General features: G+C 37.5%; 1 protein-coding gene across 1 annotated transcript in view; it reads right to left on the reverse strand.

Annotated features, from left to right (window-relative positions):
• Window positions 1-27,245, reverse strand: part of Tmem131 (Transmembrane protein 131) — a 448,968-nt gene that overhangs the window by 67,385 nt on the left and 354,338 nt on the right. Inside the window, exon 29 of the mRNA XM_090388275.1 lies at window positions 1,424-1,656. Within this exon, the coding sequence (XP_090244401.1) occupies window positions 1,424-1,656 (233 nt within the window). The remainder of the gene's footprint in view (window positions 1-1,423; window positions 1,657-27,245) is intronic.

A 27,245-nucleotide genomic window follows, 5' to 3' on the forward strand; every position in this document is an offset into this window, starting at 1 on the left:
AACCAAAACTCCCCTTTAAACTTGTGCTGTACTATAAAAAAACTTCAGTAGAGTACTCCAGTGCTTGTTTGTGGAATTTTCCTAAGAGGTATCACTGTCTCAAAAGAAGTACTTAGTAATTTTTAAGAATGTCTGAAAAAACTACCATGTCTTACCTACCATGTCCTCATCAATGTCAGCCCAATACATAAAAAACCACCATTCAAAACTGTTGTATCTTTTCTTGATGATCCAGTATTATTTTATGATTCAATATGTATTGGGACACCTCAACCCCTGGGAAAAATGACTAATTTCAGAAGTTGCATGACAGCTAGATAGTAAAAGTTAAAAATAAGATATAAATGGCATATACAGTCAATACAGTCTCTCTCCCTGCAACATATCACCATTTATCCTGATGAATGGATGCACTGGGACATTACAGCCATAGCACAATATGGTTGCACACAGTTGTGGCATGTCTAAAGAATGGTTTCACCAAGACTGTACTTAATGAATGTGGTGGTGGTGATCGGTTACCATCAATGACAATGTGAATGCAGCTGCCTATTGTGGCAACAAGAAGTCTGATACTATGGTTTAACATATTGGAAAATGTAGGGAATCCACAATCAACTGTTAGAAATGTATTCCAATGGCCACAGCTGTTATAAACTGAAGCTCTCTCTCTCTCTGCAACATTTCACCACTTATTGTGATGTAGAATGGATGCACTGGGACATTACAGCCATAACACAATATGGTTGCACAAAGGTGTGACATATGTCTAAAGAATGGTTTCACCCAGACTGTACTCAATGAAGTTGTTGTTTGTTATTTGGTTTTTAGGAGCATTAGCAGCTAAGGCCATATTGCTCCGGGAATATGCGGTGGTCATTCCCTTGACCTTTCCACATCCTCCGTATTTGGTAGTGACTGGCTCAAACCCCGGTCTAATCAAGAAGCATGTGCTATGCACTGCTGCTCCTTCCCACCTGGCTACGGAGGCGCCACTCAATGAAGTGTGGTGGTGGTGATCAGTTGCCATCGATGACACTGTGAATGCAGCTGCCTATTGTGGCATTCTGAACAATTCTGCTTTACCTACATCATAGCTATATCTGCATGATAATGCATACCACAAAGCACAGTCCGCAGTTGTTTGAGAAGGATGTCGTTAGACTTGTTTTCATCCAGATTTGAATCCAAATGAACACCTTGGATTTTGTGGAATAACATCCCTCGAGATGTCCTGTTCTGGCTCTCATAACAGGACATCTCGAAAACTAGTTGTGGCTTTACAAGAAGAGTAGAATAAGATTCCTCTCATATACCAAAAATTTGCAGAAAGTTTCTCAAGAGGGGTTACTAATATCTTTTTTTAAAATACATATACATTACACATATGTGCATGCGCATACAAAAACATGTTCATATATACCTGGGTCGTAAAATGTCTCCACCAAAAACTTTTGTAGGATCCACTTTTATTTTTTTATGGCCTTTACTTTTTGTACTAAGTTCAAATCCTCCATCATCAAGTTCTTCCGTTCTCAAGGCCACCACAGAACTTCCACTTTCATTTTCCTGAGAAAAGTGATCTTGACCTTTTGACTTAGAACGGCGCAACTTCACTGGTTTTGATGTAACACAGACATCAGGAAGACGATGATCCTGAAATTCAATAACAATTTTAATTTAACACTAATTTATGAATTATGTATGTTATTTTAAAATCAAACATGAATTAATATCACAAGCTATACAGTTTCAGAATATAGAAAAAAAAAAAAAAATCCCCCTGATGCTATAAAAATGATATGGAAGTGCAAAATGATTTCTCAAGACTACAGTGTATAAATGCTGTGATAACTAAAATATTCAGGCCATCATCATTAATAAAGAAAGCTTTATCATATTTATACATTTTAGCTAAACCAGTAGCAGCAAAAATGAATTTTATCATCAGAATAGCAGGATATATAGGCATCAGTTTATATTTTGAAGAAATGCATCCTAACTGGATTCACTAAGATATATAGAAGAAAATGAAAAGAACATCCAGAAAGGAATACTGCCGGAAAATTTATTAAAAAGGAAAAGAGAACAAAATCACAGTAAGGCTCAAATGCACAAAAAGTCATTTCGGACAGAGATAATTTAAAGAATTATCAAGTTCAAGCAGTAAAAACACAACTTATTACATCTAACATGAAGCACTACCACACTGAATAATTTTCCACAATAGGAACAAAAACAAGAAAGTAAACAACAAGCATGAAAATATTCAGGTGCAATGTTCAGGTTCAATAATACAAGTAGAATAGTTAATGAACAAATGTAACAGAAGTTATGGTAGGCTTAATTTTAAACTGAACATTTTTTTTTTTTCAATGGTAACTCCAAACATGAAAGGCATTTATAGTGCTCTAGTACCTGTATGGACTGAGAAGACAGACAGATGTCTATTGGTGGACTTGAATTTCTGTAGATTGTCATTTTATGGAAATATATGTTATTTGGTTTGGCTTTTTTTTAGGAGCATTAGCAACTAAAGCCATATTGCTCCGGGATATGCGGTGGTCATTCCCTGACCTTTCTGCATCTTCAGTATTTGGTGGTGATGGGCTAGAACCCCGGTCTAATCAAGAAGCGTGTGCTATGCACTGCTGCTCATTCCCACCTGGCTACGGAGGCGCCTGGAAATATATGACCAAGAAGGTTGTCTACAAGAGCAAAACTAGAATAAATAAAGAAAAGTTAGTCTGATGAGTGGAGCTGGAATGTGAATAGTTGCTCACTGGTTGATGCGTATGTTTGGACTAGTTTGGAAGAGGGAGTGGTAATTATAGAAGAATAGTGTCCATTGAAATACCAATAAGAAAGTGTATGCAGCATAAATTTACAAGAATAATGTACCACCAAGCGTTGTACAGTCAGAGAGCTGATATACATTTAAAGAGGGATTAGATAAATATTTGAAAGTAGTATGTAAAACTAGAAAGATATTTTATTGTTTAGTTTTATTTATTTTTTTAAAGCACATGCTATAAAAGCTTTGTGGAAAGGGGAATAGATCACATTATCATTAACAAAAATATAAACAGAATTTACAATAAATCAAGGTCATTAATATACAGGTGGTAAAGACCAGAATCTTAGAGAACTCCAGCATATAAATAGCTGAGAAGTTAAAGAGGATAGAGCTATCTATCATATGTGCAATCAGAGTGGTAACTGAGCATCCAATTAAAAAAAATTCAGGGAGACCATAACACAGAAGCTTGCTTACAAACTTTCATGCCAAACATAATGAAAAGCCTTAGAAATATTCCCAGAACTGCATGAAGTTCTCAACTTTACCATGGAATTTGTCCAGAAGTGGAGTAAGACAAAGAAAATAAATATTGGCAATCATTAATCAGACGAAAGGTTTCCAGATGGAGTGGAACTTTTTATTTAAAATATAGTAGTTAAAATAAAGCAATAATTAGTGCTACCACTGCATTATAACTGTTTTGCTGTACAGGGAACATTGTCACTATCTGAGGAGGAAACACAAACAATAAGATAGAATTATAATGCAGTGGTAGTATTAATTTTTGAAAGATAATGGAAGAGTTGGCAGTTGATGGTTTTCTTTATAATTTTGAAATAATTCAAAGTTTAGTTAGTGCAATAAAACAGCAATTGGAGGGAGGTATTTGTGATCCCTCTTAGGAATTGGTAAAGGCATGAGCAAATTTCTGCAGTCTGTATGTGTGTGTTATAAGGTTTAATGGCACATGAGCTGCTTGGCTATTCATTTATCACAGAAAAAGATTAGATTATCTTAATACCACTTTATCTCAGCAAAATCTGAATCAGAATTGATGAAATAATCCAATTTGCATTAGGAAGTTAAAAATTCAGTAATATTTTGCCTCATCACCAATGAGATGCTGTAGTGGCATCAGTTCTCGAATATTAGCTGGGGACAGCATAGTCAGAGTCAATGGCTGACTTGTAGGTAGTATGGGCAGTCAGTAAGAATGTGCTTAACACAGTTAGATGCATGGGGCAATTGAGAACACTGAGGTGGATCATTTCCTATGAGTAGATAGAGGTGAGTCGGAGAGGTACATCCTATATTTGCCCTGGTAAGGATTACTCCTCGCTGTAATATACAGAGACACTGGAGTGCCAAATTTTTGGATTCGGTTTAAACCGAAAGATTTTATTACTGATTTGAGTGTCACAGTGCTTTCCATTGTGCAACATGCCGTACAAGTGAAAAGTCTATAGTCTGAGGCTGGAACAGGGATATTTGTTAAATCTATGGTGGTTGGATTTTCTGCAGCTTTATCAGCCAGTTCATTCACCAATATTTTGCAATGTGTTGGGATCCAACAAAAGGTGACCAATTGATGGCATTCTGCAATTTCTAGTAGTAGTAGGTTCCTGATCTGATTTAAAACAAGGTGAACATTGCAAGAAGAGTTACATTATACCATGACTAAGTTGAGGTAACCAGTGTAAATAACATTTTAAAGAATAGTCTGAATCAAAGTTTTGTCAAGTCAATTTAATGTATGCAGTTCAGCTGAAAAGCTAATGAATTCCAGTGGAAAGGATGTTAAAATAATAGTAGAGGGAAATACCATAGCTACTCCAACAATTTAATCAGATTTAGAACAATCAGTATATATTGGTGGAAAATCAATATATCTATGAATGTGGACTGCATGGAGTTGGTTCACATTTGATGTGTCCAGTAGGTTTTTTCTACATTAGCAAAGATAAGTGCTACAGTTGGTTGAATTTCTACAGAAGGAAAAGGATCAGTAGAATAAGAGAGTAAAATGGTGACATAAAACAGGAGTTAATTCTGAAGAATTGGTTTTAAGAATGAGTGAAGAAATACCATCAATATGAATTAGCATAACTTATATCATTATGAAACTTACTTCTTGACCATATGATAAAAGAATTGGAGAGCTGAATAGAAAATTAAAAATACATGAAGAATCTAAGGAACTTAAAATCTAGATCCTTGCAGAAGAGTTCACCTATCTCCCAACAGTTTGCCACTTAAAACAAAAAGTTATAAATGTGATTAGTGAAGACAATTTTCTGGAGATGTCTTGGTATCAAGGTAAAATTATTTTTGACTTTTCTTAGCTCCTTCTCTCAGAATATCAAAGCGACATTGTATTCAGCATGTTAGGAGAAGATTTACAAAGACTATCAATACAAGAGTTAGAATCATATTTTGCCTGTAACTCTTACAAAGACTATCAATGTAAGAGCTACATGCAAAATATGATGCCATTAAGTCTTTATCTTTAAATAAGGCATGTCAAACTGGTTACTCGTAGTCATGTTCAGCCCTCAAACATTTGTTTGCCCCACAAACATTGTCAAATTTTATAAGTTTATCTTTTCTAAAGTATGTATACATAGAGATAAGCTTTATATATATTTTTTGTGTAAAGCAAGGTAACAGTGGCTGACAGAGTTTATAATAGATGGCAGCATGAAACAGATTCTAAAATCAGAATAGGAGGAGATTCTGTCTGTCAGCTGTCTGATTTTGGCTTAAAAAATTCAAGTTGTCTCTAATTCAGATCCAGAATATGATAAAACTGATACATAAATAGATATAGAAGAGAGTATTAGATTGAAAAATAAATTGAAATAAGCTTCTTATGATTTTTTTTGGAATTTTTAAAAGATAATTCTGGTTTGATTTTTGAAATAATTTCCGTCTAATATAGGGCAACCAAGTCAAAATAAGAACAAATGAAATTTACTCCACACAGCCAACCACTAGTAAAAAAGCACTGCTCAGGGAAAAGACATATTCAGGAAGGTCATTCTGGAAAAGGTTAACAATGTTAAACAATGATTAATGGTGATACTGAAATATATGCTAATATAAAATTTAAATACTGTACAATTCATAAATTATATGAACCTTCATAAATGTTGCTGGTTGTGAGATGGTGTATTTTTGTGAAAGAGGAAATATATTAAAGTACAAGGTGTTCACAAACCTCCCTTACAAAACTAAAATGTTATTGTGTAAATAGGGTAGTAGTAGTAGTAGTAGTGGCATTTGATGCAAGAAAGCAAGTGTATGAGCTTATGCAGCATCAGCCAAAAAAAAAAAAAAAAAATTCACACCATTCCCTCCAAATGCCTGTCCAGTTCCTCCTTAAATTTATTCAACCTATCAACTCCCACAACGACAGATGAAAGTTTGTTCCAGCAATTAACCACCCGCTGGCTAAAGGCAAATTTCCGCACATCTAATCTACATCTGTCTTTTCTTAATTTGAATTTATGCCCCCTTAGGTTCGTAATCTGAACAAGTGGAAGGATCCCATCAGAATTCAGCGTGCTAAACCCATTCAAGGCCTTATACACCTCAATCAGATTATACATGATATAAACCTGTAGAAGTTATCTGTCGGCAATATTCACTATCCAGGTGATAGAGAATATCTTCAAGTATTAATTAGAGGTGCAATTCAGCATGTCCCACCTATAATCCAATCCCTCTCAATATTCAGCACAACATATCAATGAAAACACAGCTGATTGCCATCTATGCCAGGAACTATTTTGGTACTTGTTTAAGTTCCACAATATTCCTGGCATAGGCAGAACAATACCAATCAGCTCAGGGGATTGTGTGTTGGGGGGGGAGCAACAAAATTGGTATTCCTCTTCCAATATAATTCACAGGAAATACTGTCTTCAGGTAAGCACAAACTTCTTTATGGTAATGTGGCAGAACTCTGTCTTGGTGGAAAATCAAGTTGCCATTATTGTCATCCTGCAGTTAGGGCATAAGGAAATTCTGTAAAATATGTATATACATGATGCCTGTGATGGTAGCTTCCCCAAATAAGAAAGGTCTAGACATTTTATGATGACTTACTGAGTAAAAGGCATTAATTGTTAGACTTGTTGTGCTGGTATTCTAGAATTTAATGTGGCTTTTTTTGCCCATATTTTCACATTTTACTTTTCACTGGTGTGAAAAGTGCACGCATTATTAAATGATTCATTGCAAGAAATCAGTATTAGTAGTGGCAAATTAAGCTAGAAGCCAAGTTTATCCGGAATCAGCAAAAAAAAAAAAAAAACACCCCCTACCCAATATCACCTCTAATAATTGTCTAATTCTTCTTTAAATTTATTCAACAAGCTAACCACTTCCACAACACCAGATGGCAGTTTTTTCCAACAATCACTCTTTGGTTGAAAGCAAATTTTTGTACATCGATCTTGCAGTCACTCTTTTTCAATAAAATCCCTTTATGTGTGTCATCCAAGAAAGAGGGTGCCTCCATAGCCAGGTGGGCAGGAGCAGCAGTGCGTAGCACACGCTTTTTGATTAGACAAGGGTTCGAGCCTGTGACCACCAAATACGGAGAATGCGGAAAAGTCAGGGAATGACCACCGCATATCCCCGGAGTAATATGGCCTTAGTTGCTAATGCTCCTAAAAACCAAATAACGAAAACCAAGAAAGAGTAAGGATGTCATCAGCATTTACTTTACTCAATCCACTTAAAACCTTAAATACTTCAGTTGGGTCTTCTCACAGGTGCATAGTTTCCAAGCACTACTAGTTGCAGAACTGGTCTTTCGTGGTAAAAATGCCCTTTTGTGTCCTTGAATAACCGGCTGCTCTTCTATTCACCTGTTACAAGAAATCTGCATCCTTGCTCCTTGTTAAAATGAAACTTCCAGATGTGCATGCAGAACTCCAAATGTGGCCTAACCATTGCTTTATACCAGGAGTGGCCAACTTAATTTGTGATGCGATCTACTTTTTTCCTTCAAATGTGCTGCAATCTACCATCTCAAAAATTTCATTGCACAAGATGCACAAATCAGGGATGACTGTATATTTAAAATTCATCGTGATTGACCGAAATTAAATCTGTGATCGACTCATTGGCCACCCCTGCTGGCAAAATTCCTTTATATCATTGATAATACACCATAAGCTGTCCTGGCAACCTGACTACATTGGTCAGAAAACTTCATATCTGAATGTACAATTAAACCCAGCTTATTTTCATTTCCACTACCCTTACTGGGTGTGGTGCCACACAGTTGGTATGTTATTCTGGGATTACTGCTACCCATATGAAGTATTGTGAATTTATCAATGTTAAACTTCAATTGCTATTTATCAGCTGATCTGCCTAATTTTTCTTTGTCTTGTAGCAGTATCTTGATTCCTGTCACTAACCATCCTGCCAAGCTTTCTAGCATCATATGCCATTATTACCTAATGCCGTTAACAAATACTGAAAACAGTAAGAGAGCTCAGAACTGAAGTGAGAGATTCCACTAATAGCATTAGTCCAAGAAGAGCAATATCCTTTTACAACCACTCTCTCCTTCTGCTTCTCAGCTATCCATTTGTCCCCAGCAGTAACATGTCCCTAATTCCACACTGCTCCTTGTACTACAATCTTTCACGTGGAACAGCATCAAACACTTAACTGAAATCAAAGTATATGATATTAAAATTAGTTTTTTGCATCCAGTTCTTGTTATTGCATCATAATAATTAATTAGTTTGTTCAAACAGAATCTCCTCTTAACAAATTCATGCTATTATTTCTGTATAATTCTATTCCTGTCAAAATAATTCTGCAATACTTTTTTAACCATTGAGTCTACTATTTATTTTGGAATAAAGGTTAAGATAACAGGTCCGCAATTATTTACATAGCCCTTTGACAACCCTTCCTGAATTCAAGCATGCCCTCATAATTTTGGCCACAGGGCTACGTATCTCTTTTGCTGCTTCTTTTAATATAACTTGATAGATCCCATCTGCCCAGGTGCATTGTTTACTTTTAACTTTACAATTTCTCTTCTGCTTTTTTCTTATCATAAAAACTTCTTTGCAGATGAATGTTGATGCAAAATATTTAATCAGTTTGTCAGCAACCTGAACAGGATCATCAATAGTTATGCTATACATATCTACTGGTGAATGTGGTTTACCCCTCTTCCTTCAGGTTTTAACATAAGCAAAGAATTCTTCGCAATTTTTCTTTGCATTTTTGTCCAAAGACTTCTCATAATCTGCTTTAGCTTGCCGAATCTCCCTCCCCTTAGTGACTTGACTGCAGGTTTCTTTGTCCCATGTTAATTTATAATTGTTCCATGCATTTTTTTTCTCTGCTACTAGTCTTACCAACTCATCTGACAATATCTCTTAGCTAGTATAAAAAGTTTAGTACCTTCTTTGATTACTTCCCTGAATGCCTTCTATTTAGAACTTGCAGTTGATAACATCCTCAGTTGGTCCCGTTAAAAGGAATTTAAAAGCTGTCTAAGGCCACTGTAGCCACCTTTATAAATGCAAAATCCCTTCCCCATCACAACACTTATATCTTTAAGCATATCCTATATCAATATATTATGATCACTGTCACTAATGAGATCAAGAGCATGGCTTTCTCTTGTTGAGTGTCAAACATGCTTGCTGTAGAAGCAGTCATCTAATAATGTTCAAATCCAAAAATTTATATTACTACATTCTGAGCGACTAACACATAAGTCTCAGTCAGTGTCTGGAGAAAAGTTAAAAGTAAAATGTACCCCACTATAAGACATTCTGATTTACTGGCTTTGTCTGTGTAGTTGTTCATTCAGTTGTCACTGTCTTCCATAAGCTGAAATATTTGCAGATAAAATTCCATCCTCTTGGTTTTGTTGTCAATTGACAGCTTCTTTAAGGGTTGTAACTTGTATGATTTCTTTCTCTGATGGTGATGTAACATGTTACACACTATTGACCTTGACATGCTAAGTTCACAACTGGCATGTTGTACAGATTTCTCTGGGCTTTGTGCAACACTTACACGAACCAGCTGTAATCTGCCCTCACTGATTTTTGTTTGCTCATCACCTTGGCTGGGACGATTGCATAAACAGATATCCTTTACAAATTTTCTGTACCATTTCAAAACTGCAGATCTACTCAGGGGCTTTTTAAACTATATCCAAAATTTATGCATAACAGTAGTGGTAGACCTACTGAACTACCAAATCTGAGAGGGCACTGAGCCCTCTCAGGGTTGGTAAATTCCACCATAATTAAAATTTTACAATTATTCCGCCATTAGTGCAGTGTGCACACATAATCATGGCAATCCCAAGGACTTCCAAATTTGACAATCTTATTTTGGACAAAGGTGCAATAAACCCATCAAAGTGTAACAGAGTTGGAAACACAGATGGACAGGAGTTGCTGCTAATGGCTTTGGCAAAAGACCAGAAGGTCAACTACCATTTGGACAAGATGTCAGTTTATTTTTGGAAGCTGAATTTGGGCTTTTTAGTAACTTGTTTACGATTTTTGTGAACTTTAATTTAGGCAGAAAACAGAGCTGAAGATTTTTACAAAGCTCAACTGCAATAAGCTTTGTTCTTAATCCCAAAGCAGCAAACGGCATTCACAAATTCAAGGAAAAAACATGGTTTAGATAAAGGAAGAGTTTTGAATGAAATTGGGAATAAAGAATTTAACTTCTAATACTTGTTCAGTCCAGTCATGTGAACTGAACAAGTATTAGAATTTATAAAGATATTTAAAACAGTAATAAAACTAAGGAAAAGAGGAAGGCAGACTATCATGATAACATAAATGAAACATAGATTGGTGAGGGGAATGAAGGGGTGGTCTCTGGAGACTAGGCACCTGCGACGTGATCTGATTATATGAGGTGTATAAGGCCTTGAATGGGTCAAGGAGGCTCAATTCTGATGGAATTCTTCCTCTTGCTCAGATTACGAACCTGAGGGGGCATAAATTCAAATTGAGGAAAGACAGTTATAGAATAGATGTGCAGAAATTTGCCTTTAGCCAGGGGGCTGTTGATTGCTGGAATAAACTTCCACCTGTCATTGTGGAAGTTGACAGCTTAGTTGATAGGAATTGTGGAGGAGGAAGGCTGACCAGGTATTGGGTCATCTGCAACAGACTCAGGGCCTTCACTAAATCGCTTGTGCCATTTAAATATGGCCATCCTATCAAGACACTCAATATCATATGCTTAATTCATCTCTTTAATTGTTTCTGATGCATTTAAGCCCATTATGACAATAACGGATCACTGCTGTTCGATCTGTATGTTTGATGTGTTACTTGTTTCAAAACGATCATTGGTGACATTCAGATAAAAAAACTCTCTTCACGGCAACACTAGCTTGACAAGTACTGCCATGTGCACACAGGGTCTGCTCAGTAGTGGTCAGGGAGAATGCCCATAGTGGCAGTTATGGAAAATTTGTGCGGCAAACAAAATCTTGCACCGGTCTGCAAATTAAATGTTCATCCCTCATACATATGCCAAATACTATAAAAAATAAGCAGATTTTATAAATTAGTTTCTGTGGAGGAGTGACTCTTTAACATTTGAATATACCATTGTGTTTCAGCTAACAAAAAAGTGCATTTTCAGGTTATTAAATGTAATGGTAAAAATGGCAGTCTACTAGAAGGTTCTTCCTGGTTCTTATACCAGGAAGAACTTTCATTGTCAACAGATGATGTTATTGGAGCAATATTTGAAATAAACTGCATCATCTGCTGTTTGTTCATCACTGTCAATCAACATATAACTTTCTCCAAGTAGGATACTAAAAATTCTACAATGCCTACAAGCCTACATCTTTTAAAATAAGCTCTAGGTTCTCTTTTATAAGTGATGAAATTTTGATGAAATGTTGTGTTAAGAAATGTTCGGTTAAGTGATTGTATTGTTCAATTCAAATGGATGTAGCATCTTCTCTTTCAAAGTTGTTCACTACTAAACTTACAATCTTAATGTTCTCACAATAATAAATATAGTCATTTAACCAAGTTCCCCCACCTTGTCATTATTTGTTGTATAATGCAATGCAAAGGACTTATCTTTTGAAATGTTCAATATGAGTTGTCACTTTCAAAAACACTTTTTTGTTTTGCAGTAAGTGTATCAGCATTTGAAAAGGCTGCTTGTATCCTCAGCAACCTCATTTAAAGTATGGGCAAAACCAGCAACATTTACCATTCCGGAATAGATTGTATTTACTGAAGTGGGTATTTAGTATTAGAAAATGATGCAAGAAACCAAGTTTATAAAGCCCCCCCCCCCACACACACACTTCACCCATCCACACTCTCTTAAGAATTTGTTTAGTACTTCTGCAACAACAGTTGGAAGTTTGTATCAATTATCTGCTGGTTGAAGGCAAACTTCCTGCTACTGGTTCTATCTATCTATCTTGCATTCCATCAATTTGAAATTATGCGCGCGCGTGTGTGTGTGTGTGTGTAGACTGAGCAAGAGGAAGAATGCCATCAGCACTGAGCTTGCTCATTCCATTCAAAACTTTAAACACCATAATCAGATCACCTTGCAGGTGCCTACTCTCCAGATAGCAATTTGCAGAACTGAAGCCTTTCTTGGTAAAAGGACCCTTTTGTCCCATTCACCAATCTGGTAGCCCTTCTCTCTACTCATTCCAATAGATCTACATCTTTCCTAAAGTAAAGCCTCCAGACCTGTATACAGTACCGAAGATGTAGCCTAACCATTTCCTTGTAGAAGGGGCTAATCATCTCCTTATCAGCAAAATTTCTGTATACCATTGACCGTATGAACTGTCCTGGTAGCCTGTCTATTTATATATTTATATTTTATTTATATATGGAGCGTTTTCAATTAAAAAAAAGACTGTTTTCAATTAAAAAAAAGACTGCTGTGCTACACTCCCTGTGATCATAGAAAGAAAGAAATCAATGGATGATTGCTATATGTATCAACATGTCAGGGAAAGTACTAGGGAAAAGAATACTCTAGACCTCATCATCACCCATGAAACAGATGACATAAAAGTGATGACAGTACAGGAACCAGTAGCAGGAAGTGATCACAGAGTTCTATGATGGACAATGAAGAGAGAGGTAGCAGTAGTTAAAGGAAAAGGAATGGGTTATAATTTCAGGAAAGGAAATTACGACGGCTTAAGGTGCTATCTAGCCTCTATTAAGTGGGTAGATATCACACACAGAGAGTGAATACAGTTGAATTATGGCATGGCTTAAAAACATTAATCACAGAAGCCTTGAATGCGTCTATACCATTAAAAATACTCCATGAGGAAGATTCCAAGTTGGATGAATAACGAAGTTAATAGATTACTTGAGCAATAAAAAGTACAGCCAGTCCTCATATAACACATGTTTACACTACACAAATTCGATCATACACGATTTATAAATAGGGGAACGATATCGTATATAACACGAACCGAATTCACTTATGCACGATTCATCTTTGTGTTTACAAGAAATGGCAGTCGAACGCTGAATCACCCCAACTGAACAAAACACGATAGGAATGAAGAGAAGATTCTAAACATGTATTTATGTTTTTTATATCAGTGAAGGGGAAACGCATTTCACCATACCATAATAACGTAAAAACCCACACAATTCCAGCTATCGGTATTATCGCAAATGCAATTAGATGAGTTCATTACCAGTTTATAACAGATTCCATTAGCAGGAACGCAAATGTAAATTGTTTTATGGTACAGAAATGTGCTTTAGTAAAATGTGAGCTAGTGAGGTGTTCATAATGTGTCTCTGCCTTTACAGTGTTGTTTATTCAGTTGCTACACGCGAGCAGCTTTGTTTATGTGTATCAAGCGTGCCTCCTCATTTTGTAATTGTGCTTTATTCCCTAAAAATGAGTAAAATCCTTAAAAGGTGTGAAAAGGAAGCGTCATGGTGAAGACACTACAGATTTGGAGAGAAAAAGAAAAGCAATATTGATAAACAGAGGCGGACTGGGTCAAAAATTCTTACCCAGGAAAATTTGTAGTGGCCTCCTACTAGTGTTTATGGCCAAAATCACACTGGCTTCCGGTCGGCCCACCAGGGTTTCCCCGGTAGGGCTTATGGCCACTCTGCCTCTGTCGATAGAGAAAAAATATGAAATTGTGAAACGCTTTGAGCAAAATGAAAGACCATTTGATATTACACGTGCTACAGGCCTAAATGAGGCAATGCCGAGAATTACGAAGAATGTAGAGAAAATAAAAACAAATTTCATAGCAGGAACAACTCAAAGTGTAATTAAAATCCATAGATTAAAACACAAAGAACTGGAAGAGATAGAAAGGTCTGTCATCTGTTTGGATAGAAAATAAAATAAAAAACAAGTTTTCTTATGATAGAAGCAAAAGCATTAGCAATATTACGACTATTACGTTGTAATAGTTGTAATAAAATACGTAAGTATTTTCTTACGATAATTTATTGTGTTTGGTAATGTTTTGGTTAAAAATGTGTGTTCAATCTTGGGTGGTTGGCACCTAACCCTATTTTTCCTATAGGGCCTGTTGTTTATATTGCACGAGGGTTTCTAGGAACACAACTATCGTGCTATACGAGGACTGACTGTACAATCTACCAAGCCTTATTTACTTTTTCTTTAGAGTCAAAATTAGTTTCACCAACCCCTAATCATCTCAGTTGTCCTATTTATTTGCTCTACGATTCCTCTGGCTTCAAAGGCAGTACTCGTGTATATATCTGTTCTGGTATTTCTTGTCAGAGAATTTCTAATTTAGAATCTCCTCTTTTTGATCTCCTTTAGCTTAAAGTCTCTCTATCCCATTCTTTCAAATTCATCTGTTGCAGCTATTGTTCTCCCAGCTCTACTAATCACCCAGAACTCTGATTTCCTTCCTTTGAAACTCAAGCTTCTCTGGTCTAACATTCCTAAGAGTAAGATAGTTTTCCTTGGTGATGCTAATGTTCACATCTCCAGCTGGCATCATTCTTCTATTTATATGGAACAGTAGGTTGAGATGCTGAGGCTTTTGCAATTACCACAGATACTTGAGTATAAGTATCTTTACTAATATAAATTCCAGTAGGAAGGGGATGAATCAGATTGGTCCAGATGACATTGATGGTTCGACCACTGATGATCATGCTAAGATGGCCGACAAACTTAATGAGTATTTTGCATCTACATTCACACATGAGGACTTCTGTAGGGAAGTGGAGGAAAGAAGCTGATTAAACTCTAACCGGTTGTTACATGATTTTGTAATAGCTGAGAGCAAAGTGGGGAAAAATTGTTGAAGTTAAACATAAGAAAGGCACCTGCGGTGGATGGGATCTATCCAGTTATATTAAGGAGCAGGCAAAGGAAGTAAAAATAAATAAATTTTCTGTTTATACTCCGGGATGACCAAATGGTCAGAGGAGTTCACAAGATAGACAGAATACAAGAAACAGCACCATATTCAGTAGTCACGGGCTTGAACCCCGGTCACTCAAGGCACGTGTACTTATGCACCTGCAAACTCTTAGCAATTATGAGAGCAGCCTTGGACTCATTGGAAGTCCCTAGGGACTGGAAATTTGCAAATGTATCCCCAGTTCACAAAGGGGGATCAAAGGGTGACATGAGTAATTACAGACCTGTAAGTTAACTTCTGTTCTGGGGAAAATAATGAGGTCACTGGTTATAGAACCATTGCAGGATCATCTAGACAAGACTGCAGAAATAATTCAGGCACAGCATGGATTTGGTAAGGGAAAGCCTTGTCTAATCTGATTGGATACTATGATGTGGCTACAAAGGAATTGGATGCAAAAAATAATTTTGATATCATATACTTGGATTTCAGGAAAGTTTTTGATACTGTTGCACATGGAAGACTACTGTACAAATTGGAGCATTATGGCATTAAGGGCAAATTGCTGTTATGGATAAAGGTGTGATTGAGTGGGAGAAGACAGCGAGTGGTAATCAATGGACACTGCTCTTCGTAGATTAATGTTATTAGCATTAGCATTAGTAGAGGCATTTGATGCAAGAAAGCAAGCTTATGCAGCATCAGCCAAAAAAAATAAAATAAAATAAATAAATAAAAAATAACCACTTCCACTTCACCCCTCTGTTCGTTTGAAATACCTGTCCAGCTGAGCCTTAAACTTATTTAGGCTATCAACTTCCACCAACCAACCACCCGCTGGCTAAAGGCAAATTTCCGCACGTCTATCCTACATCTGTCTTTCCTCAATTTGAATTTATTCCCTCTCAGGTGATTATTCTGAGCAAATTCTCCATTATTAATGGAGTCCCTCAGGGTTCGGTGTTGGGTCCACTGTTCTTTTGTATATTTATCAATGATATTGATGAAGGTATATCAGGCTTAATGTCCAAGTTTGCAGATGATACAAAGGTTGGCAGGATTGTTAATGACAGCAATGGCAGTGTGCTACTGCAACAGGATCTATAACAATTGAGCTGAGAAGTGGCAATTGAAGTTTAACATTGACAAATGCAAAGTATTGAATATGGGTAGAAGTAACCCCAGAGAAACGTACCAACTCTGTGGCACTGCACTTAGGATGGTAGGAAATGAAAAAGACCTTGGAGTAATTGTGCAGTCAGATATGAAGGTTTCTGAGGAGTGCAGACAGGCTGCCAGAGCAGGTCATGGGATAGTGTCAATGATATACAGGAATTTTGCTAATAGGGAAAAGGAGGTGATTATCCCTTTGTGTAAGGCAATATGGTCAGGCCATGCTTTGAGTATGGTCTACAGGTCTGTAGGCTTCATTTTAGGAAGGATGTAGAGTTGCTTGAGCGCGTACAGATAATGGCAACAAGATCGGTGAGGGGAACGAAGGGGTCCTCTTACCAAGAAAGGCTTAAGTTTTGCAAATTGCAGCATCTAGAGACTAGGCACCTGCAATTGGATTGAGGTGTATATAGCCTTGAATGGGTTGAGTAGCTCAATTCTGATGGGATTCTTCTTCTTGCTCAGATTACGAACCTGAGGGGGCATAAATTCAAATTGAGGAGAGACAGTTGTAGAATAGATGTATGGAAATTTTCTTTTAGCCAGCATATAGTTGATTGCTGGAATAAACTTCCATCTGTCATGGTAGTTGATAGCTTAAATTAATTCAAGGAGGATTGGACAAACTTTTAGTGGGAATGGATGTGTGAAATGGTTGTTTTTTTTTTTTTTTTTGGCTGATGCTATATAAGCTTGCTTTCTTGCATCACATGCCTCTACTACTACCTGTCCTACTGACAGCTCCTATACTGTATTCCCATTTTCCACTTTCTAATTCCACTTATGTATTTCTTTCTGCTTAGAAATCTGCTCATATTTAGCCAGTTTCTAATAAAGATGACAAATCCCTACCTTCTAATTATTGTCTCATTGCATTACCTCGACTGCTTCCAAAATAATGGAGAAATTCATAAACTGGCAATGATCGACAATACGGATTCCATCAATGTCGTTGGACAGATTCAGTGGAAAAATCTGGTAAAACTCAAGCAGTCACTCTTGACTAATGTTTTTTTTTTTTTTGCAACTGGATTTCAGAGTTCATTCTCACTCTCCCACTCATATATTATTAATAACCTTTTTCCACCGACTGGAAATCCTATCCATAGTTCTGCTCATCATAGTACGCTATATTTATCCCTCCAGTTTAGCATTAGCATTAGCATTAGTAGAGGTATATGATGCAAGAAAGCAAGCTTATTCAGCATCAGCCAAAAAAAAAAAAAAAGCAACCACTACTCCCATTTCACTCCTCCGTTTGTTCGAAATACCTGTCCAGCTGAGCCTTAAATTTGTTTGGGCTATCAACTTCAACAACAAGCGATGGGAGTCTATTCCACAAACCAACTGCCCGCTGGCTAAAGGCAAATTTCCGCACATCTATCCGACATCCGTCCTTCCTCAATTTGAATTTATGCCCTCTCAGGTGATTATTCTGAGCAAGAGGTTTGATTTTTTGATTTTTGATTTGGTAGTTGTTGGCGCATCGGCTTCTGTGGCCATAATGCACCTCCCAAGGTTTTTGCAGTACTTTGATCCAAGCCCGAGGCGGGAATCGAACCCGCGACCTTTGGGTTGCCGGGCAGTTACTTTACCCACTCAGCTAGCCCGGTCGGCCCTGAGCAAGAGGAAGAATCCCATCGGCATTGAGCATGCTCAAGCCATTCAAAGCCTTATACACCTCTATCAGATCACCTCGCCGATGCCTAGCCTCCAGGCTCTGTAATTTGCAAAACTTAAGCCTTTTTTCGTAAGAGCAACCCTTTCTTCCATTCACTAATCTTGTTGCCCTTCTCTGTACTCGTTCCAGCAGCTCTACATCCTTCTTGAAATGAGGCCTCCAGACCTGTATACAGTACTCAAGGTGTGGCCTGACCAATGCCTTATACAAGGGAATAATCACATCCCTGTCCCTGCTAGAAAAATTCCTGTATATCATTGACAACTCTTGCAGCTCGTCTGCACTGCTCTGAGAACTTCATATCTGCCTGCACAATTACCCCCAGGTCCTTTTCATTCTCTACCACTGTCAGCGTAGTACCACAGAGTTGATACGTTGATCTGGGGTTACTGTTTCCCATATGTAGTACTTTACATTTGTCAATGTTAAACTTCGTTTGCCACCTCTCAGCCCATCTGCTCAACCTTTCCAGATCCTGTTGCAGCAGCATAGTATCAGTAGTGTCCTTAACAACCCTGCCAACCTTGGTATCGTCTGCAAACTTGGACATTAAGCCTGATACACCATCATCAATATCATTTATAAATACAGAAAACAACAATGGACCCAACACTGAACCCTGAGGAACTCCACTAATAACATTAGTCCACGTTGAGCAGTGTCCATTGATTACCACTCTCTGTCTTCTGCCACTCAACCATCCCTTTATCCATAGAAGCAATTTGCCTCCAATGCCACACTTCTCCAATTTGTGCAGCAGTCTTCCATGCGCAACAGTATCAAAAGCCTTTCTAAGATCCAAATATATAATATCAAAGTTATTCCCTGCATCCAGTTCTTTTGTGACTACATCATAGTATCCAATCAAATTGGTCAGACAAGACCTGCCCTTAACAAAACCATGCTGTGTCTGAGCTATAACTGAATTCTTGTCCAGATGATCCTGCAGTGCTTCTTTAACCAGTGCCTCCATTAATTTTCCTGGAACCGAAGTTAAACTAACAGGTCTATAATTACTTGTGTCAGCCTTTGATCCTCCTTTGTGAATTGGGGTAACATTTGCACATCTCCAGTCCATGGGTACCTCCCCTGAGTCCAAGGAAGCTCTCATAATTATGGCTAAGGGTTTGCTTACTTCCTTTGCTGCCTCCTTTAATATAACTGGATAGATCCCATCCACCCCAGGTGCCTTTCTTGTGTTTATCTTCAACAATTTCTCCTCCACTTTGCTCTCAGTTATTACAAGATTCTCTAGCTTACTGCTAGAGTTGAATACACCTCTGGCATTCCCCTTCCTGAATAACTCCTCATGTGTGAATGTAGATGCAAAATACTCGTTTAGATTGTTAGCCACCTGAGCTGGATCCTCAACTGTTGAACCATCAACATCCAGTGGACCAATCTGATTCATCCCTTTCCTTCTTGAGTTTAAATAGGTAAAGAACTCTTTTCTGTTTTTCTTTGCATCCTTTGCCAAGGATTTCTCATAACCTGCCTTTGCCTGCCTAATCTCCTTTGTGACTTGGTTACAGACCAACTTATATCTATCATAGGCTTCCATGTCACCCATTAATTTGTATGTATCCCATGCATTTTTCTTCTCTGCCATATGTCTCATTAGTTCATCTGACAACCATTTAGGCCTGAACCTTGAACAATATTTCTTGGTTGGTATGTAAAGCCTGGTAGCTTGCAAGATTAGTTCCTTGAATGCTTCCCATTTTGAATTTGCTGTTGGTAACATCATCAGTTGGTCCCACTGTATAGAATTTAAATACTGTCTCAGACCATCATAGTCGCCTTTACGAAAGCAAAAACCCTTCCCTTTACCTCTGATGGTAGTTACCTCCTTGAGTAAATCCCACTTCAGCACACTGTGATCACTGCCACCCAGTGGTTCCTTTATCTGCAGATTCCTAATGCATGAAGAATCACTACTGATAATCAGATCAAGAGTATTACTCCCTCTAGTTGCCTCCCGAACATGCTGGTGTAGAAAACAATCATCAAATAAATCCACAAAAGCCTTGCTAGTGTGCGAGTGACCAACCCCCAAATTCCAGTCAATATCTGGGAAATTAAAATCCCCCATTATAACTCTCTCTGATTTACTGGCCCATTCTATTTCCCTGTACAGTATCTTATTATACTCATCAGAGTCATTAGGCCTATAGCACACTCCTACTCTCAATTTTGATTTATCTATGCTTATGTCACACCAAACTGACTCGACACTGCCCTGTCCATCAATGTTGACTGGCTTCACTTCCTTGGATTTTATGTGTTTTTTAACTAATAGCATAACCCCTCCTCCCCTCCTGTTCTGTCTATCCTTTCTATACACATTGTACTCCCCAAATTCCAGTTCTGCATTCCTTATATCTGTGTGACACCACGTCTCTGATATCCCAACAATATCTGCCTTTGATGTTTTGAGCAATACCTCAAATTCATCAAATTTATTTACTAAACTCCTAGCATTGGTGTACATGCAAGTATACATGCACCTGTTTCTATTCTTAGCTACCCTAACACAACCCATGTGTTTACTTGTACTGCAATGACTTCCAGCAGTCTCTGAAATATCCTGCATCTTGTTTTTCAGGCTTCTGCTCATTCCAATAGAAGCAGTGCAAGAATCTCTTTCACCTCTGCCAGTGGCTACTGTTAATCCATTAGTCTTTGTCTCCCCCCAAGCTAGCAGTTTTCCGACCCACCTAACACTGCCTCGATAGCATCAGCAAATATTCTTGCACCCTTTCTATTAAGTGTATCCCATCCCTGTAGAAGCAATCTCTCCTGTTAACAAGTACATTCCAGGCTGAAAAAAATTCTACCCCTTGAGCCTTGCACAATCTTTCCAGGGCCGAATTGATCGACAAGGCTCTGATCATATACTCCCTCCTATCGTGTCTGGGCAGAATTGCAGACACTTTCAAATTCAACCCTACTTCACGGCTTTTTTTCAAGAGTGACCTGTACTTGTTAAGTAATTCCGCTGGTCTCCTACTCTTAATATCATTAGTGCCAACGTGTACAACTATATCACCTTTTGTGCCCTTAAAAGATGATATCTGCTCTACGTCATCAACTTTTGCCCCTGGCAGACATACCCTGGTCCTGTTCCACCTATCCTTTTTACAAAGCATGTTCCCCGTTTCCCTGACAATAGAGTCACCAACAACTACTAGTTCCTGTGGGACCAGCGCATTCTGCCTTGGGGGCTGCCTCTGTGTTGCAAGATGACCAAGTGCAAGCTCTGGCATTGATGTGGGCAGCTGAGAGCTTGATGGGCCCCTCAATTTATTTCCTTCGAGGGCATCCACCCTGTCCTTCAAGGTCTCATATAGGCCCATAACAACGCCGAGTTGTCGCCTAATTTCCTTGCACTCCTTGCACACACAAAGACATCCCCCATGGCAGTATCATGTCCCGTACCCGATTGCTCCGCAAACATCAAGCAAACAGTGCCTCTTAAAAGGCTGTGATTCAGAGGGCAACTGCCCCCCTCAGTTATCCCCTGAGTCACAGCACTCCCATTAGCTTGTGCCTTTTGCTTTGCTGCTCTGGTCAGAGTCATGATTTCGATTTAAATGTCAATAAAATTATAATTTCAGAACAAAATTAAAACCTTAAACTTGTATCTTAACACAGTTATAACGCTATATTTATTTTTCAGTATCGAGTGTTATCTACGAGTTCCCTTTATATAACTTCCGTATCAAGTATGTATTAATTATTTGTTACGTTTGTACTCTAAGTCGTTATATATATATATAGTTAAAAGTACAATTTAATTGACAATGAAGTTTAACAAGATTAATAGATCTACTGATTAATTGACAATATTATATTATGCACTATACTATACAAAGCTAATGCTATCGAATTCCAGATATGCTGTATGGCATTTCAGTAACGAGTGTTATCTACGAAATTCCTTTATATAACTTCCGTATCAAGTTATGTATTAATTATTTATTTTTACTAATTATTTATGTTCCGTAACCTAAGTGGTTATATGTATAGTTAAAAGTACAATTTAATTGCCAATGAAGTTCGACAAGATTAATAGCTTTTACTGATTAATTTTCACGTAACAATGGCAGCTGTTTATGAACGGTAAACACGTGGATTTGATACCCTTTCCGATACTAAGTAATACCTACAAATCTCTATCTAAGTTACTTTAACTTTAAGTACCGTAAATAGGAATATAAAGCTACTCTAGAAATAAGTTAATATGTCAATTTAAACTAATAAACTTTCAGTTTATTTAAACTAATTTAAAGTCAATTTAAACTAATAAACCACTCAGTTTGCGAAACCTAGCCGTGCAAAAACAAAGACAGCTTCAATGTCTTGAATATCTATCACAAATTGCTAAATGTTGATCTCTAGGTAATTCACCAGTGAGGTTTGTTGTTTGTTTGTTTGTTATTTGGTTTTTAGGAGAATTAGCAACTAAGGCCATATTGTTCCGGGATATGCGGTGGTCATTCCCTGACCTTTCCGCATACTCCGTATTTGGTGGTGACGGGCTCGAACCCCGGTCTAATCAAGAAGCGTGTGCTAAGCACTGCTGCTCCTTCCCACCTGGCTACGGAGGCCCCACTAGTTAGGTAAAACTTAGTCAACTTTAATCCTTCTAAAGCTCAGTTTTTTCTTATTTCTTGCAAAAAAGAGGCTAGTGTTCCTTTCTCGTTCTTCAAGATAGTTAGATTTATAAGTAGAATCACATCTCCACTAGGAATTACCCTAACTCCTAATCTCCCTTGGCATAACCTCCCCCCCCCCCTTTGGCTGACTTTTCTTCCAAACAACCATTTCCTCTGCCATGGAATACTGCAATAGTACGTTCTGACAGCAGTGCATCCAAACATCACTTAGGCTTCTAGGCTCCATTTAAAAGAGGACAGTCAGGTTAAATCATGACATCTCTTACAAAGTCTCTTCACTCTCTGTTTCACAGACATTCAGTTTCTGTTGCATGTCTTTTCTATAGATACTTCCATGGGCACTGTTCTTCTGAAATGCATCTAAATCCCTCCCCCCATCCAGATTAGTCAGTATCCATTCACCGTCCAATTCTAAACCCAGAGAACCTAATTTTTTTTTTTCCTTCTTTATCTATCCCTTCTACTTTTGTTCTCTGAAATAACCTTCCTTCATATGTATTCTCCAAAAATTACAATCTGCAAAAATTTAAGACTAAATACTATAGGTTTTCTAATACTTGTATGTTTAGTATTTTCACATATATAATAGACTCTCAATTTTCTGGGATCGATGGTAAAAAAAAAAAAAAAAAAATCCCGGATAATCCAAAAATACAGTAAGTCCCTGACATATATAAGAAATACATTCCAGGACTTCTTACATAAATCGAGTTTTACATAACTTGGGAATGACTAATAAAATATTGCTACTATATCCTTGATATGCCAAAATTACAAAAATCACATAATATCCTCAGAAGAATGAAGAAAAATACTCATATATTTTTGAATTAATTAGTTATATATTTTTTATATATTAGTTATATATATATATAGAAATTTTTTTAATTAATTCAATTAAAAACTTTATCTGGGGCAGCTGTGAAGTAGCCAGAGTGGCACATAAGAAAAGAAAACATAAAAGGAAGTAAAAACGCATTTTATTGTACAAAACTGATACTGTATGTATTTTGTAATCTTGGCTATTATAGTTGACTTCATCTGTGCCGATCCCTTCACCGCTTCTCGTATTCTGTCTTTGTTCTTTATTATTGTGTTCACCATCGACACTGACAAATCTGAATTCCGCACGGTACTTGTTAATGCTTGACCATTTTCATACATCCTTATTATTTAAATTTTCTGATCCAACTCGATTGCTTTCCTTTTCTTGTTAGATTTACTAGTAATGCTGTCACTTATTCTTTTAGTCGGCACCATGATAACGGTCAAAATTAAATTTTCTGAAAAGAACTTCACAAGGTTAAGGCAAAAACTCACTATTATCATCCCACATGAGCTCACATTACACTAAAGCACATTTCTGGAAGTCACTAGCATAAAACAATAAAGACAATTTGCATAGTTTCTGGTTTACTGCGCTTTTCTGTTAGTGCAATTCACTATAAATGGGTAGTAAATTCGATCTTACTGCATTTGCGATAATACCGATAACTGCAATTCTGTGGGTTTTATGTTATTATAGTGAAATGTGTGTCCCCTTCACTGAAATCTTCAGCCATATAAAAAAAAAATTTTAAGAAAATTTTCTCTTCATTCCTATTTTTATGCTTGTTATTCTATACATCTCACTTGTGCAATTTGTATGTGTGCTATGATTGTCGTTATTGATTGCATATTTTTTATTTTAGTGTTTTAAATTTTACAATCCTAAAAAAAAGAAAAAGAAAAAATTGAGCGAAAAAAAAAATTTACGTAAGTCCAAAGTTACATAAGTCAGGGACTTACTGTATCGAGCAACCTGCAATGTTCAACAACCTACGTAAAAAATACAGAGATAGATAAAAAAAATTTACTATGCATTACTCGCGTGTCCAATACGATGATTCCCTTTATTTTTATGATGTAGCATATGCTTTGGTCACCAACATTATAATGGCTCATAAGATTTAACGGATGCACAGTTTTCAAACTTTTGAATAATTTCAAGTTTCTGTTTAATTGAAAGCACAACTCTTTTGCATTTACCAATCATTTTTACAATTTCTAAACAAAAAAAATATTTGCTATAAAAAAATTTTTTGACATCTCTGACATAAATAACAAAACAAAATTTGCCTTTATGCGGTGCGACAGAACACAACAATCGATGCACTAAAACAAACCAAACATTTTTTTTTTTTGAGTGCCATGTGTGAAGACAGTGGGGATTGCAAGGTAATAGGTACATTAATCTCCCAGTGACTACTTATAACACCGCTTCTTGTCACTCATTTACGACTCACAAAACATCTGTTTATACCTATCCTAGTTATTACTTGAATTTTATGATTTCTGTTTTTTTTTTTTTTTTTTTAAATTTGGAGTCATAAAGTGTCCCGATTAATCCGATGCCAGTAAATCGAGAGTCTGCTGTATACGTATGCTGTTCAGTAAAAGCATTATGACCACCTACCTAATAGTGGGTATATCCTACTCTTTCCGAAAGTACTACCACCACATGGTGAGGCATGTACTCTACAGGGTGTTTCAAAAGTGATGGTCAATAATTTAAAGGTGAACTGTACAGACTACAATATGCAAAAAAAAGCTGAGTAAACCTGGATCCTTAAGTGAATCGTTTTTGAGATAGTGCACATTTCTAGTTGGGATCCACCACTGACTTGTTTGTTTAGGTTAGGTTATGCTCATTCTATCCCTTTCCCCTCTCTCAATGCTCTGAGACGTAGCAGGTATACTAGTACTTGTCAAGGGATAGTCAACATGGAAAGAGGCTACAGCAACAAAGAGTATGCGGACGTGCACTTCATGTTTGGTAAAGCCTACGGCAGTGCACCTGAGGCTGCATGTTTGTACCAAGGAGCATTTCCCTGCCGAAGGCAGCCAACAGGCACACAATTCATCAGGGAACATCAACACCTTAGAGAACATGGGCACTTTGCACATGGAGTATGAGCAGGTAGACCCAGAAGCATAACACCTGATGTTGACGAAAGGGTGTTAGAAAGAATAGAACAAATCCAGGAATTTCGACAAGGAGGGTTGCTCTGCAAGAGCGTGTATTGAGTCACAGCAGTGCGTGGCGAATTTTACATTGCCAATTACTGTACCCCTACCATATCCAGCATGTATAAGGTCTCAGCAATACAGACTACCCTCACAGAGTTAACTTTTGCCAGTGGATGAAACAACAGCGTGTCCTGAACTGCCAATTTTTAAACAACATTTTGTTCACTGACGAAGCTGGGTTTACTCATGATGGTATTTTTAATTTTCATAACTGTCACGTTTGGTCCGACAAAAATCCTAATGCAATTCACGAGTCACGACATCAGCAAACATTTCTCGTTGAAAGTCTGGGCAGGACTACTAGGAGATTGTCTAATTGGACCACACTTTCTGCCAAACAGGCTAACAGGAGAGCTGTACCTTCAGTTCATGCAGAATGGTCTTCCAGACCTTCTTGATGATGATAATGTTCCACTTCGGCAATGCCAGAACATGTGGTTTATGCATGATGGTGCAATGGCACATTTTGCTCGAGTTGTGACTCAGTATCTAACTAGAAGATACGGTCAACGGTGGATAGGTAGAGGTGGGCCTGTAATGTGGCTTCCCAAATCACCAGACTTAAATCCTATGAATTTTTGTATCTGGGATCATGTAAAAAGCTTGGTGTACACTTCTGACATTAACAAAGTTGAGGAATTGCAGCATCGGGTAGAAGGAGCCTTTCAGCAAATCAGAAATGACCCAGGAATGCCTGAGAGGATTCGCAACTCAATGCAGAGAAGACTACAAAGCTGCGTACGGATGCAAGGAAAGCATTTTGAACCCTTTTGTAACATCTGCAAAATCCTATGGTGTTGAAACCAAAAACTAAAAATGTATTATCTTATGTTTAATAAAACCACCCTTAGCAAGGGATTCACAGCTTTTTTCTAAACTAGTGCTCCCATAGTCAGTGGCAGATCTTAGCAGAAAGTGTGCCTTATCTCAAAAATGGTTCATTTGCAGCCCGATGTCCACTGAGACTTTTTTGCTTATTTTAGTTTGTCCTTTTCACCTTTAAATTATTGACTATCATTTTTGAAACACCCTGCATAAAGCCTCTGAATGTTGCCAGGATTGTGTTCCATAGATCTGCGACAGTCTGTAGTGGAGGATCCAAATGCTAAATCTGTTGATCCACGTAATTCAAAACATGTCCTATGGGATTCATTATCTGACAAATTCAGTGGCCAAGACAGCACCTGATGTCATTTTGTGTTCGGTGAACCACTCTTGAACAATACCAGCAATGTAGCCAATACTGACAATGTAGCAGGGCACATTATCCTGCTGGAACACACCTGTGCCATCCAGGAAGTTAGCTACCATGAAGTGGTGTACCAAAACAATAGTGCAACCTGCTCTGTTTCTGTTGGACCAGGATATCACAGTGGATAAGTAGTTTTTAGCATTCAGATTGTGGTCCAGGAGCATGAGGGCTCCAAGACATTCCCAGGA

Source organism: Mastigoproctus giganteus, chromosome 2 (assembly GCF_048544385.1).
Source record: "Mastigoproctus giganteus isolate SK-2022 chromosome 2, ASM4854438v1, whole genome shotgun sequence".
NCBI lineage: Eukaryota > Metazoa > Arthropoda > Arachnida > Uropygi > Thelyphonidae > Mastigoproctus > Mastigoproctus giganteus.